At 32.2% G+C, this 15,825-nt stretch overlaps 4 protein-coding genes and 1 non-coding gene across 8 annotated transcripts; 3 read left to right on the top strand and 2 right to left on the bottom strand.

Moving 5' to 3' along the window:
* Positions 1 to 225: 225 nt before the first annotated feature.
* On the top strand, positions 226 to 4,550 carry LOC140805157 (uncharacterized). 4 transcript variants are annotated; one of them, XM_073161370.1, is made up of 4 exons: positions 236 to 293; positions 1,031 to 1,126; positions 1,210 to 1,266; positions 1,810 to 4,550. In XM_073161370.1, exon 4 carries the CDS (start codon positions 1,812 to 1,814, stop codon positions 3,243 to 3,245), a length of 1,434 nt encoding a protein of 477 aa, XP_073017471.1. In that variant the 5' UTR covers positions 236 to 293; positions 1,031 to 1,126; positions 1,210 to 1,266; positions 1,810 to 1,811; the 3' UTR covers positions 3,246 to 4,550. The 4 variants fall into 4 exon arrangements, with proteins under 4 accessions (XP_073017472.1, XP_073017471.1, XP_073017470.1 ...); XM_073161371.1 differs by lacking the exon at positions 1,031 to 1,126 and having other exon boundaries at positions 226 to 293; XM_073161369.1 differs by lacking the exon at positions 236 to 293 and having other exon boundaries at positions 714 to 1,126.
* Positions 3,308 to 4,681, top strand: LOC140805535 (uncharacterized). The gene is made up of 2 exons (XM_073161802.1): positions 3,308 to 4,575; positions 4,678 to 4,681. Exons 1-2 carry the CDS (start codon positions 3,308 to 3,310, stop codon positions 4,679 to 4,681), a joined length of 1,272 nt encoding a protein of 423 aa, XP_073017903.1.
* A 302-nt stretch (positions 4,682 to 4,983) lies between these two features.
* Positions 4,984 to 8,576, bottom strand: LOC140805537 (serine/threonine-protein phosphatase 7 long form homolog). The gene is made up of 6 exons (XM_073161803.1): positions 8,503 to 8,576; positions 6,408 to 7,154; positions 6,205 to 6,323; positions 6,031 to 6,118; positions 5,482 to 5,925; positions 4,984 to 5,391 (listed from the first exon to the last, which is right to left on the bottom strand). The coding sequence occupies exons 2-6, from the start codon at positions 7,152 to 7,154 to the stop codon at positions 4,984 to 4,986; spliced, it is 1,806 nt and encodes a 601-aa protein (XP_073017904.1). The 5' UTR covers positions 8,503 to 8,576.
* A 2,675-nt stretch (positions 8,577 to 11,251) lies between these two features.
* Positions 11,252 to 13,453, bottom strand: LOC140805158 (two-component response regulator ARR17-like). The gene is made up of 5 exons (XM_073161372.1): positions 12,665 to 13,453; positions 12,149 to 12,231; positions 11,694 to 11,771; positions 11,534 to 11,604; positions 11,252 to 11,443 (listed from the first exon to the last, which is right to left on the bottom strand). The coding sequence occupies exons 1-5, from the start codon at positions 12,810 to 12,812 to the stop codon at positions 11,305 to 11,307; spliced, it is 519 nt and encodes a 172-aa protein (XP_073017473.1). The 5' UTR covers positions 12,813 to 13,453; the 3' UTR covers positions 11,252 to 11,304.
* Positions 13,454 to 14,193: 740 nt separating this feature from the next.
* On the top strand, positions 14,194 to 14,265 carry TRNAH-GUG (transfer RNA histidin (anticodon GUG)). Its single transcript has one exon. It is a non-coding gene; the product is annotated as a tRNA-His (tRNA).
* Positions 14,266 to 15,825: the final 1,560 nt, after the last annotated feature.

Consider the following 15,825-nt stretch of genomic DNA (forward strand, 5'->3'; position numbering starts at 1 on the left):
ATATACCGAAATTATTTGTTCGTAAGATTCATTTTCGCAATTTATTTCTGCATCCGATTCTTATGCGCAAAATCTATTTTTTTTCACTTCCATCTTGTATTAATATTATTTGTTGATTTTATCATCTTTTTTATTTGAAGATATATGTTTAATTTCGTTGTTAATATTATAATTATGTATTAAGAATAATATTTTCTTTTGTTTAGTTTTTTTTATAATACTTGTCATTATTTTAAGATATTTGCACCGTCTGTTGATGTTATTACAAGTTCCGTATAATTACGTACGAGAAGGTAATTTAAGTACTTTTTTTTAATATTTTGTTTGTATTATGTATATTATATTATTTTAATTATAATTTTGTTCACTAACATTATATTATTAAGTATAATTTAGTGAAATATTATATTTATAATATTAAAAGCGATATTAAAAAATAGTTGGAATTTTTAAAAAATAATAAATATGATATTGTGATTTTTGAAATATTTGAATGTTAGTATTTTTAATATAATTAATTTATTTAATTTAATATAAGAATGAGTTAATATTATTGTACTTAATAGTATTGAAATTATAAATTATTTTGTTACATTTTTTAAATAAATTTTTAAAAATTTATATATGAAATTGTGTTTAGTTACTCTATATCTTTGGTCACTTTAATATAATTTATATAATATTATAAATATGTTTATGTTAGTGCAAAGTAATATAAGAAATTGATAATTGTAATTAAAATATTTTTATCCAATTATATAGTTTGATATAACTTACTTAAAATTTGTGTGTTTATATACAAAACAATTTTTAAAAATATGTAATAAAATTGCACCGAGTATTTGGCGAATTCATCAGTCCTTCAGCACTTGTTCGGCATTCTTCTTGCGGAGCTATTTTTTTTTTTTTCACTCAGTGTTATTTTTTGTTAGTTATAAAGAATCCGTGATTATCCTCCCTTTATAAATTGCGTCGTTCGTGTTATTATTGGAATTCCTAATTTGATTTTATAGTTTCTGTTGATTATCAGAATTTTTGAGAATTGCGCCGAGTTTCACCAATTCATAATTTGATTTGGGAGAATTGTGCTGAGTATCAGAATTTGGGAGAATTGCGCCGATTCTAAGTCGAATATCTGTTTTTTCTTTTCTTTCTATATTGAATTGTTGTATGTAAATTGTATCTGATAATTTTTTTAATTTATTGCAGATATTAAACTCCGGTAGCTGATTTAATTACAAATTCCGTACAACGACATTTGAAAAGGTATTTTAAATAATATCTTATATTTTAATTGTATTATTTATGTTGTATTAATGTAATTATTATTATTTTCGTTTGTATTATACTATTTTATATAATTTTGTTACTAGTGACTTTTTATAATTATTTCAAAGTTGCACGTCTCGACAGTACATGTATATATTAAATTAATAATAATAATAATAATAATAATAATAATAACAACAACATATTTTTTTTTTCAATGATATATTTTGAATTTATTTACTTTTAAGTCTTATTTTAGTAATTAAATTAAGTTTTAAGGTACCAAAAATTTTATATGTAGTAAAACAATTTTGAAAAATATAAATTTATCTTGTAAATTGTTCATTTGTTTCTGTTTATTATGTTTTTTTAAATTTTTTTATACACTTAATTGTTAAAATTGTTAATATAAGAAATTAATATATTTGAAAATTCTAATTACACATGTTTAAAAATCTACATTTTTAATATAACTCATAACAATATTTTGTATTAAATTTTGTTATGATTGTATACATTATGTCATAGTTTTTGGTGCAGACATGGATACTGTGAGAGCCTTACTTTATGTAGGTGGCTATATCATTATTGAAGATGGTAGGGTTGGATATAGTATCCCCGCGACAAGGCCCATTAAAATCTCTCGGTCTACTACATTTTCTCAATTGGTGAATTATGTGCATCGCAAGCTGTCTATCGACCCATCAAAATTCTGCATGAAGTTGTCAACGAAATATTGTTATAGCTCGTCGGGTCGTTACATTGAAGAGCATGTCTATATCACAGATGATGATAGTCTACAATTTATGTTTGAGTTGCCGACACTAGATTGCATGTACTTGTATGTTGATTCATCGCCAGTGTTACAGAACGTAAGTGATTACGATTTTGATGCAGTCATGCCAGTAATAACGCAAGGTTTGGGAACAGTAGGTTTGAATGAAGCAGGACCTTCTATGTATCACGTCGATGAACAGTCAGCTCATACATACTCTGGGATCGCCACTGGTCCTTGGGATCACCATATCACAGCTCACACTGAAGAAGACTATGCATGGGGGATGAATACAAGACGAGAATGGGATTTTACTTCAGGGGGTTGGGATCATAATATCACGGGTCCATCAGGAGTTGAAGTCGCATGGGGTTCTACTAGAACAGGCCAATTGGATTTAAATTCATGGGCTGGTGAGGATAATACCACAAATTTTAGACATTTTGATAGTTCTACTGTGGATGCAAATATTCGAACCCCAATTACAGAACACATGCCTGAGCAAGATGATATATTTGGGGACAGTTTGCATCATGTCATGAATAGCGATGACGATTTGTATGCTACATCAAGTGACGAAGAAGATGAGCATCATGTTGACAATGCAAATGAAGGGACACCGGCGCGTGTGTTAATGTCTGGAGCAACAATGACAGCGAACATTCCTATTGCACCAGAGCAACATTTACGTGAAATTCCCCAATTTTTCAATGAAGTCTATGAAGAACAAATTCCAGATTCATTTGGTATTCCTTCTGCATCACGAACAAACTTTTACAATCCTGAAAGGCCAGAGCTCGGTGTAAAAATGGTTTTTAAGAGCAAAGGTGAGTTAATAGCTTCTGTGAAGGATTTTTCTGTTCGGGTTTTGAGACGTGAATATATCGTTGTCCAAAGTTCTCCGACAATTTGGAAGGTCAAATGCAAGAACTGGTCGGAAGGTGGCAATTGTGGGTGGGGACTTCGAGCATCGTTCAAAAAAAGTTTAAGCTACTTCATGATTACAAAATATTGTGGTGATCACACATGCATGTCTACCGAAGTCGGTATAGATCACCACAACCTTGACGTAAACATGATAGCAAATACACTTTTGGGAATCGTACGTTGTGATCCTGCATACGAAATCAAATATGTGCGAGAAGTATTAAAGAAAAATATGGTTATGATATATCGTATGCTAAGGCATGGCGGAGTTTGAAACGCGCGGTGGAGTTAGTCTATGGCACATGGGAAAGCTCTGTAACGTTGCTTCCTAAATATATGGGAGCTTTGTCGAAGTACAATCCAGGAACTGTTGTAGAATGGAAGCATCTTCGACCGTATGACCATCCACATAAAGTTTTGAACTTTGTGTTTTGGGCATTCAGACCATGTATAGATGGTTTTCGACATTGTCGCAACGTAATCAGTGTAGACGGTACCCATATGTACACCAAATATAAGCACAAACTACTCATAGCAGTAACATTGGATGCTAATAACCAGGTTTTGCCGCTAGAATTTGCGCTTGTTGATGAAGAAAATTATGAGTCTTGGCATTGGTTCCTCGGTAATGTTGCACGACATGTTACCAGAGGGTGTACTGGTGTGTGCCTTATATCTGATAGACATGCGGGTATAACAAGTGCAGTTCAAGATCTCCCCGACTTCAAGCCTCCTCTTGGTGTTCATCGTTTCTGTTTGAGGCATGTTTGCTCTAATTTCAACAGCAGGTTCAAAAACATTCATTTGAAAGACTTATGTTGGGAAGCAGGGATACAACACCAAGTAGCAAAATTTAATGCGACAATGGAGGCAATTAAGACAAATAATGCAGCAGCTTTCACGTATTTGTCGAACATTCCAAAAGAAAAATGGTCATTAGCTCATGATGGTGGATGGCGACGAGGGATAATGACGACGAACATGTCCGAGTGTATTAATGGTGTGTTGAAAGGGGCGCGACGTCTTCCAATAACTGCGATAGTGGAGATGAGCTTACAGCGTTGCGTGAACTATTTCATTCAAAGGCGAGCTCGCAGTGATAAGATGCTGGAAAAAAATCAACCATGGACCGACTATGCATACTCTAAATTTGATATGTGGTCAAAGAAGTCAATTGAACATCGAGTAGTAAGATTTGACCAAAGGGATAAAACAGCATCCGTCGCGACAGGAGGAAGATCGGGTCGTCAACATCACGTACAAGCTGTGAACATTTCTACGCGTGAATGCACATGTGGTAAATTCACAATATTTGGAATTCCTTGTTCACATGTTATATGTGCAGCAAAATGGTTTGGTTTGAATCCCGCACAGCTTGTACAACCATGGTTTACATTGAGCGAATACGTGAACACATACGATGGAAGATTCTACCCTATTCATGATGAACAATATTGGGATGAACCTACGTTCCAATTACGCCACAATGGTGTTCGTCGACAAAGGAGGCATGCTGGTAGAGATCGCACGACACGCATAAGAAACGAGATGGATCAGCCATCAACGAGAGAGAGACAGCGTGGGAGTAAAAGATTTACAATAACGTATTGTACCTTATTTTTAAACCATAACATTTGAAGTTATTAATGTTATTACAAAATTGTGTATTTAAATTTGTATTTATTAATAGTTGTTGTTCATTGCAGGTAGGTGCATGTGAGAAGATCGAGTTATGGTGCCAAATAATTATGTTTTTCACGTAGATTTTACAATTTAGTATTGTATTGTTATGACAATTCAGTGTTGTATTATTAATACGTATGTTTTTCTCGGGGTCTCACATAGTTTGTTGACTATTTTGACTTGATTTAGCGAATATACTGACGTGTTTTCATTACTGTAACTTTATCCGTAAATTTATTCATAAATGAGTAGTAAATCAGAATCGATACATTCCACAATTTTAAAAAGTCAATAATATAGAAATTGTATACGAGTGTCGAAATAAATATTTAACGTCGATGGTAACGGTGCCCCCCAGTGCCACACGGCGGTCTTCTGATTACTCTACGTCCGCGACCTAACATCTGTTCATCATCTCCATGCGTAATTGTTTGTGTTGCAGATGTACTTGTATCGGCAATGTTCCCACCAACCTCATACCATTCTGTATCAGAATATTGTTCAAACGGTATGGGCGACGTGTTAAATCTAGGCCGACTCTCATTCATACTCGATTGAAAGTCACTTTGTAAAAATTGTGTAACACTTCCAGCAAATGGAGTGTAGTAACCAGCGTCATACGATGGAAAGCTTGAAACCACTGGCGGAGTAGTGTATGTCATATTTGAAGATGATGGCCCGGGTTCAAACTCATTTCCTGTCCACATCGGTCGATATTGCACATGAGCTGGGCGTGTCTGTTACATAAATGCATTTGTTATGTAACATACATTTAATATAATAAATTATATTTACGTACATATGTAGATAGATTGAACATGTCTTACGATAAAATCTCGGTAGTTTGCATCAACGGGATGGTAGCCCATGATGTTTGAAGGTACCACTGGCGGCGAGAGCACTATCTGTGAAATGCGATGATACCAACCAACATAGTCCACTGTGATGGCGGGTGTACCAGGTAGTACATAATCCCCACCAATCACAAAATTATATTTGTTATCCCACATTTCTACAAAATCTTTGTGATATGTCGCCCAATCGAAGTTGTTCCGGCCTTGTCGCGTCAGTTTATGAAAATTGTCGAAGTTAGTAGCAGGTGGCGGAATACCCTGACGCATTCCAAACTGTCGGAGACACCGCTCTGGTCTATGCATCTCAACTATATGAAAATTGATCAATGCGCATGCCGACCGACATAGATGAATTCTATGGCCGTCAAGAATCCCACCAACCTCCGGGGACTCCATAGCATAAACTGTCCATAGAAACTGAAGCAAATAAAATGAGAAAAAGATTATCAAGTCGATAACATATAATTCAGACTGAATTTGTAAAACAATATGAAACTCTAAACAACTAATTTATATATCTACCTGCCCTTCTACCATCCTGTCAAGCATATCTCTCATTGTACGGACCGAATGATGGGCCGTGTGTGTCCAAGAGAATGCGCGTCTCCACCTACAATTTATAAAAGTACACAATAGTTTCATTAAAACTACATAACAAAATAATAATAATAAATGTTAATTATTTCTTATTAGTACCGTGCGCCGTATGGTGGGAATGGTAGATCCTGAAGCACATCCGCAGCCTGCTCTTGTGAAATAGATACCTCTTGCGCTCTATCAGGACAAAGAAGAGTAATTCTAGACCACACCCAAATCTGCAATAACATATAACAGAAATAGTCAAATCATAAGAAAAAACAAGTACAACAAGTATAATGATCGTAGAAGTGTACAAATACCTGCAATATCTGAACTGGGCCACACAAATCGGCCTTCAGTCTCATTGATGTGTCGCACAACTCTCTATAAAGATATGCCAACACAGCAGAACCCCAGCTATACGTATTCACTAATTCTATGTCCTCAAGGAACTGCAAATACATAAGTTTCACGGCAGCACCTTCCGAGTCCGAAAACATACATCCACCAATGATCATTAACGCAACACAACGAGAATATTGTGCCACGTCCTCTTCAGTGCTTTGATCAGTAATCATATTATTAAGGCAATGGTCTAGCAAAGCGGTCAGATAAAGATGTGCACCTTTAATCTGAGAAAACGTAGGCGTAAAACCCAACCAAGTAGCGCATCGCTGTTGTAAAGTATGTTTATTGTACGCGGTATCTATACCAGTGATGGGAAGGCCATCAATATTCAACCCCCAAATAAAGGCAACGTCCTGCAGGGTGATTGTTGCCTCGCCCACGATAAGGTGAAATGTGTGTGTCTCACGACGCCATCTCTCTACAATGGCTGTAAGCAAATGATTACCATAATATTTAATAGGACCACACTGAATGATACCATAGAAGCCCATGCGTGCAAGACATAGGCGGACACGGAGGTGAATCCCAGAATTAAGCAATCTCCAAAGACATTTGTCAGATCGACGTGGCGTAATTATTGCATCCATGTTTTCAGCGTTGATATTAGTTGATATGTGTCTGTCCCGCAAATACAACACATTATCCGTATTTTCAGCCATCTTGCAAAAAAAACAAAATGCATTAGTTAACAAATATTATATTTTTAATCAACAAAATTTAACTACATTTTTAAAATTAAACGAAAAATAGTTGAAATTTCAGGCTTGAGAAAATAAAACATATTTTTTGATGACAAATGGGTAAAAAGAATAATTACTGTAGATTGAATAATTCCTTCTAAAATACAATAATACTTCATAATACGTAACATTTAATTATAATAAATACATTCGTAATAATATACTTATAATAAATGCATTATTAATAAGAATAAGGTCTAATCCAAGAGATTTACTGCATGTTATTAAATAATATATACGTGTCATTTTTTATAAATTTATTATTAATTTTAGTAAATTTTTAGCTAGTTATTGCCACTAATTACAATTTTTGCCACTAGATATAACAAAATTTCAAAAATAAATTAACCTACGTAAATACAATATACAAAATTAAAAATTTTAACCTACGTAAGTGATTATTAATAATAATAATTAACAATTCACGTAAAATTATTCTAATTCACGTAAAAAAACTCACGTAAATAAGTATTAAAAATAATAATTATTCTAATTCACTTAATTGTTAATTATTAATAATAATTAACTATTAAGTGTCATTTTTTATAAATTTACTATTAATTTTAGTAAATTTTTAGCTAGTTAATGCAACTACTTATAATTTTTGCCACTAGATATAACAAAATTTCAAAAAAAATTTAACCTACGTAAATACAATATACCAAATTTAAAAATTTTAACCTACGCAAATAATTATTAATAGTAATAATTAACAATTCAAGTAAAATTATTCTAATTCACGTAAATAATTATTATTCTAATTCACGTAAATAATTATTAATAATAATTAACAATTAAATAACAATAACAAATAAACTATTAACATTTACATATGATTAAGAATTCACGTAAAAAATTAGTCGAATAATTAATAAAATTCACGTAACTGTAATTATTTTAAATATAATTATTGTGATTATTCTAATATTATACCACGTAATATAATTATTATAATAAATTTTAACGTAAATTAAATTTAATTATTGTAATTAGTGTGCTTATTGTAGATATAAAATTATGTCACATAAATATAATTATTGTCATTAAATTAAGTACAATTATTAATTATTTTTTAACACGTAAATTAAATAGAATTATTGTAATTATTGTATATATAAGATTATATCACATAAATATATCGTAACTAAATTAAGTGTAATTATTATACCAAAATTTCAGAATCACAGTATTATAATTGCAATAATAAAATTAATATTATATTTATTGTTATTATTTAAAACTGATATAACTAATAACGAAAACTTACGTTAATAAGTAGAAAAATCTGAACACAGGTGCGGTACTCCAAAGAAAGAAGAAACTTGCTCCTTCGACTTGCTCGACTTCGGTGCAAAAACGAGGAAGGCAACCCGCATATAAATACTCAAAATTTTGGTCACGGGTTAATAATCACGGGTGTACAAAAATCACGGGTGTGTGCACGGATTCTGAGAATCCGTGGGTCACTGCCACGGATTCTGAATCCGTGGCAGTGACCCACGGATTCTCAGAATCCTTGTACACTACACTGCGCGTTTCTTTTTTTTTTTTTTTTAATTTTTTTTTTTTAAAATTGTTTGAATCCGCAGCAGTATTTTGCGGATTGTTATAGATTTGTAAACATTCTCAATTTGTAATATTTTTGTAATGATTTTTATCTTTTATAATATTTTTAAAAAAAAACCCTAAATCCACCATGGTTATTCATACCCATGAATAAATAGGCCCACTACATATGGCCTATCAATATCTTGACCCAAACAGAAGGCAGGTCCATGACAGATCTAATATTCTCCTGTAAATAACAGGTTCGAGCGTTTAATTCATATATTCACTAAATTGTTTTTAAGCAACACCCTTAGCTCTCCCTTATATCCTCAGTCTCTGACTTGAGTGTCGGAGAGGCTAACTCAGGACACCCTCTTGGTCCACTTTTAACGGTCTTATTCATGATTTCAGGCTCAGAGCAATCTCAAAACCTACGTTTGGACTAATGATTCTTGCTAGAATCAGACCTTAAATTTCCCGTGAGTATCAGTTATATTATCTAAATTAAAAAAAACGAATGAAAATAATCTAAATAATTCATATAATAAAGTTTCTACTTATTTTATAAAAAAAAACTTTATATTGAAAAAATATTGTATAAAAAATGAATTTACAAGTACTAAGGCAAAAACTTATATGAGACGGTCTCACGAGTCATATTCGTGAGACGGATCTTTTATTTGGGTCATCCATGAAAAAGTATTACTTTTTATGCTAAGAGTATTACTTTTTATTATGAATATGAGTAGGGTTGACCCGTCTCACATATTAAGATCCGTGAGACGGTCTCACATGAGATCCGCTCTAGTACTAATTAATAAGGTTGCCACAACGCGCATTTAACACGATTCCTAAGGTTCTCCATTCTAAATAAAGTTCCAATTTTTTTCTTCCTTTCTCGTTAACCCAAGCATATTCTTCATCATATCCCATAAATTCTCTGTTTTATATATATAAATATTGTATATAATATATACAACTCCGATACAAATTAATCAACAAAAAAGTTTCAATTCAGAAGGGCCAGCCAGGTAAATTAATTTGTTCATGTCTCAAACTATAAACATTCACCAAATTCCCAGAATCAAAAAGTGGCCAAGATCACTTACTGCTGGTGCAATCTGTATATCAATATAATTTTTTCAGATTTAAATACGAAATGGGCCACCATCGCCGTCACCACCACCACCACGGCCTCGACCAGGACGATACGACCGTGGCTTGCTGCTGCTGGCCGTGTTTATTGATTTCCTCGGTGTTTAGAATGATAAGGAGATGCATGTTTGTTGTGTGCTATCCTGTGCTGCAGTGCTGTGGATTGGATGATTGTAGGCATCATCACCACAACCATTTTTATTAAATATATTTTCATGTTCATGTTATATAATTCTATTCATGAATACATATTTTTTTTGAATTTGGCCAATTTATTAGTATATTACAGTGGGATTGATTTTTCTGTTCGATTTGGATTTTGATATTTTGGCCCATCTGAATTAATTTCTTGACTTGGTTAAATTTTCGATAAAACGTATTGAAATCGACCCAGACTATGCTACATCGGGAGTATTCGGGGATATTGATATGGGTATGTTGCACCCGATGGGGAAGATTTGAAGAACTCAAATTGGAAATCTCCAGCCACTATCTAGAAGGTCCACTTCTTCAACGGTAGGTGCAGCTATTGTTGATTCTCCAATGGCTGCCATCTTCCATTCACACCCATTAACATGTGCAGAATATCCTCTATAAATAGAAGCTTCAGCTCGTTGTTTAAATCATCTCATTTCCAGTTGAGGAATCCTAATCTCAAGTAGAGGAGAGCCTTGAGAGTGCTGTGAGGATCTGAGAGTTTTTATTTCTTTCTGTAAATTAAATCTATGAATCGAATAGATTGATTTTTCTCTCAAATTAGTTTGATCTTTGATAGTTTAATTCCCAATAAGATTTTCTCATTGCAACGTTACAATGCTTTGTAAAAAATATAGTATAGTTAATATTACATTCTATATTGAAATGTAATGTATATGCACCTACAATATGTCAGAAGTATTATTTTATATATTGTTTTTGTGTGAATAAATTCGATCTTTCGATTGAAAATTATTAATTTAATTTAATTTAATTCAATTCTTTGGAACGTTTGTAAAAATGTAAAAAATATTGATTTATATACTTATGGATCGAAATGTCTGAAAAAACTTAATTAATAATTAAAAACGATCCGTAAAATTTGTACCTATATATTGGCCTAAAAAATTAATAGAAAATAATATTTCTGACATATTACAAGGGCACAAACACAAACACAAACACAAACACATTTTTTTAAAAAAAAAAAAAATCAATGCACGCACACATCTCTCTCTATGTATGTATAGAGGTGATATCGATTTTTATATTATGTGGATTGTATATATCGTTGCCACAAATTTGTACCCTTGCAAAAGTTTACATTATTTCTTATTAAAACAAACGTTGAGTGCAATAACTTGTTGCAGTGGGTGAAGCAATCGAAACGTTATGCTTGAGTTGTTGTACGGTTTAAAATATTTGAGGATGTTCTGACTGAGGATTGTAGCAACTGGCGACGCAACTTCTTCACATCCGAGTATTTGAGAGGCTTTAGCATGAACATTTGCGCGCCTTCCTCTAAGCACCTATGGATTCGGAGAATTAGAAATGCGATAACTTAACCATAAAATATAAAGAAAAATATCTTGAACGAAGATAAGAAATATATGGATTACTTGTTTATACGAGTTGGGATGTTTTCGGATGACATTATGACAACAGGAACATCCTTCATGACCGATGATTCCTGTTTAGGAAGATGTCAACATGAACTTCTAGACCTCTCGATTGTAGACAAGTGAAATTATACTACATCGGGAGTTCATAATAATTTACCTTAATTTTCTTGAGCAGTTCATATCCGGTCATTCCTGGCATGCAGTAATCTGTTATAATCATATTCACCTTTGAGACCTGCTCCATTACAAACAGAAACGAGGGACTCGAAAGTGTCAACATCTGGTGCGACGAATATGCAGAAAGGATCCCGAGGATAAAACTGGATTTGGGATTTAGTGGTTGCTAAAATGTCAAGTGCTCGATCTGCTGATATGTATAGAGCTGCAGCAAGTGAATCAAGCCGCTTGGCCAAAGCTCGACTTATAAAGCTCAACCTCTTATTTCCACAGAGTCGCCATAGTTCTATAATTTCCAACTTTTCAAAAAATTCAGGGATTTTTTTTCTCAAATGAGCCAAGTTCAATATTTTATTGCTAATCAAATCAAGCTCAAACTAATATATTAAATGTGTCAAATTAATGTAAGGTTTTCATAAAAAAAAAGTTGCTTACATTGTTGTTCACAGTGCTGCTCTGGTTGTTATCTCCTAAACCAAGATACTCCAATGCCCTTAGTCCATTTTCTGCAGTAGTCACTGCAAGAAAGCAATATATAGGTACGTAAAACTCGATTGGAGCCGTAGCCAATTTTTATTTTTTTATAAAGTTCTTTTCTGAGAAAAATAAATAAATTTCACACTATAAATTCTTAGATTCTTCCCCATGCACCATTGATTTTGTTCAATTACCTTTCAAAAAACCCAAAAAAAAAAAAATCAACAAATTTATCACCTCAAGCAAGCCTCGAAAAGATATGATATGGTAATGTTCTTACCAAAATGCCATTTTCATTTGTAGATAAAAGAAACCATTGCTTCACATTTATTAACGTGTAATTCCCGTGAATGTGTTACTACGTCGCTATAATTATCTTTAAATTGATTTCAAGAAAGATAAACACTTTACACAATGAGATCCAGAAAATTTGAGACAAATTTGTAGCCCAACAAGAAGGAAATTGCCAATTACCTCTGCAAGATGAATTCTTGAGCAATTTCTCAACAATCTTACGATCGACTAAATTGTCATCAACCGCGAGAACATGAGGTTCTTCCACATCACCCATCATTCCCTCCGTGAAATCACCCGAAACCGAATCCGAACCCCAAGTATCCATTTTTATCACTTTCTTGACTATACAGCCAGAACCCACCCCACAATAGCACCAAAAAACACAAAACACACACCTATATATCTATATCTATAGAAATTGAAAGCCCACCAAGAAAGAGGAAACACAGAGCCCCCAGTGTGGTTGGTGTTATTTAAAGAGGAATGAAAACCCAAAACCTTTTGGGTTTTCAAGAAAATAATTCAGATTTCCAAAGTTTGCCACAGATATTTCGTAATCTCCTTAAGTTTCTCTGGATTTGATGCAGTATTCGATCACCAATAATATCCCATTTTTGTTTCGAAAATAAAAACAAAATCCCATTTGTCCACCTCTCATACAGTACCAAAATCCGCATCAGAATCAATATCAGAATCTCCTCACTGCTCCATGAGATCCTACTCTGATGCTACTACAATTATAATAATCTTTGATTTTTCTCGAACTGGGTCTTCCTATTAATAACCGTGCCATATATATTCACAAGATTTTGCATTGAAAATACTGAGAATGACAATAAATCCAAGGCAAAGTGGAGGGCGATAATGTGAGACATTATTATCTTTGGCATCAGCTAGAATTAATTTTTGCAATAAATACATTGGATTTATTGAGGCTTAGTGTATCCATAGCCATAAATGATGAAATCCCACAAAATTGTAAATGTCCCAAAAGATGAGACTGAGACAAATGGAAATGGAATTTATTTATTTCTGGGCAATCAACGAATTGCTGTTTGTTTGGCATTTTGAATGAATCGATTAAAGAAAAAAGACTATTCATTTTAGAGTGGGTCTCATGTGAGACCGTCTCACGAATCCTAATCTGTGAGACGGATCTAGTCTACCCATATTCACAATAAAAAGTAATATTCTTAGCATAAAAAATAATATTTTTTCATGGATAACCAAAATAATAGAAATGTCTCACAAATACGACCCGTGAGACCGTCTCACACAAGTTTTTGCCTTCATTTTATTACAAAAATCTATTTTAGTAAATTCATAATTTACTTAAACTTTCAAATTCCACATTCTTTCTCACACAAGTTTTTGCTTTCATTTTATTACAAAAATCTATTTTAGTAAATTCATAATTTACTTAAACTTTCAAATTCCACATTCCCATTAGGACATAAGCAAAAGAAGTCATATAAGATCATGCTTTGGTTTCCTGGATGAAACACAGCAGGGGTGAGAAATGATAGATCTGCTTTGATTTTTGTGAGTACATGGACTCGAATATACAGCTATTGGAGATAATTTGAACTCTAATCTATATGTCCTAAGAAGAGATTATTGTGGTGTTGGCCAATGTTAAAAGAATTAAAGTTTAAGGTGTACAGTTAATTTAGTTTTATTTTGTTTCCAGAGTAAAAGGACAAGAAGTGGCTGTAGTTTAGTGGTGAGAATTCCACGTTGTGGCCGTGGAGACCTGGGCTCGAATCCCAGCAGCCACATTGTTTTTACTTTTGGATATCATAGTTTTAATTAATATTTGTATCTATTAACTTTTTAATTTTTATATTTTTGAAATGCAAAGAATTATTTTTGAAAAATAAAAATTTTTGTATTAATTTGTCGCATTAAAATAGTCTTTGTTTTCTAGAGTTATTTGTGGTTTTACTAATAATAAAATTAATCAATGCGATTTTATCTATCCTTTTTTAGATAAACATTTTATGCTGTAATGAGGTAAGTTTTTTAACTAACACGTTGTTTTAGGTAAAATATAATATATATAATTATAAAATTATTTTTTGATTGATGACAAAATAAATTAAATTAAATAGTTTAATAGAAGTATATATTGAAAGAAATAAAATATATTGCAAAAAAAATTTAATTTTCATTTTTGAGGAATGAATATATATATTAACATGTATATCTAAAACTATTTTATATAAAATTACATGTTGAAGGGAAAATTGTTAGCTATTACCAATCCATTTATTTTTTGAGACGGATCTCTTATTTGGGTCATCCATGAAAAAATATTACTTTTTATACTAATAGTATTACTTTTTATTGTGAATATCGGTAAGATTGACTCGTCTCAAGGATAAAGATTCGTGTGACCATCTCACAAAAAAAACTAATTTTTTTTGTCTCCTTTTTCACATGTATAATGTAGCACTCACTATAATAATGATGTAACTGTTTTTCCTTAATAAATATATAAAATGAAATCTATATTTATTTTGTATGGTGCCAGGGGCGGAGCCAGGATCTTGGTTCAGCGTAGGCAATCATATATTATAATTAATAAAACAAAAAAGAGAGCAATAATTAATCGACAACTAAAAATAATGTGTCATAAAGTTTGAACACAAGTTACGCACAGCCAGTAGCATTGATAATTGATGGGAAAACGTCTGAAAAATGAGGAACAACGGCGTGTACAAAATCCAAAATAAAAACAAAATATGATATAAAATATACGTTCGAAAAATAAGCATTAATTCATTATCGATTGGAAAAAGCATAAAATTATAAAACAATTGAATGATCGACAAACATTGAACGAAACAACGAACCTAAAATTTGGTAACATTTTGGATTTTTTTAGAGATTATGAAAGATTAAGCAGTAATTAAAATGAATTGGAATGATTGTTACTCAAAGTATATGACGTTTGTGACTCGAGAAAAAAAAAACACATACAAAAGACTATATAGAGTGTATACTTAGATACTAATAACAAGTAAAAAATTGAGCTAAAATTTGGGTCTACAAATTATTAAAAAAAATTGGATCAGTATAGACAGCTAAAAATGTAATAATAACATACAAAAATTAAAAATTCAGACATAAATATACATATATATATATATATATATATATATATATATATATATATATATATATATATATATATATATATAAACATATAAAAAAAATTTGGCCCAGTGTAGGCAGCAGCCTATCATTCTTTGTTCGGTATGTCTCTGTAGGTGGTCTCCGCCTCCACTGAACAACCTGAAGGTTAATGTAGAAAATTTTCCCTATTTAAGAGTTAG

Source organism: Primulina eburnea, chromosome 11 (assembly GCF_022965805.1).
Source record: "Primulina eburnea isolate SZY01 chromosome 11, ASM2296580v1, whole genome shotgun sequence".
Lineage (NCBI taxonomy): Eukaryota > Viridiplantae > Streptophyta > Magnoliopsida > Lamiales > Gesneriaceae > Primulina > Primulina eburnea.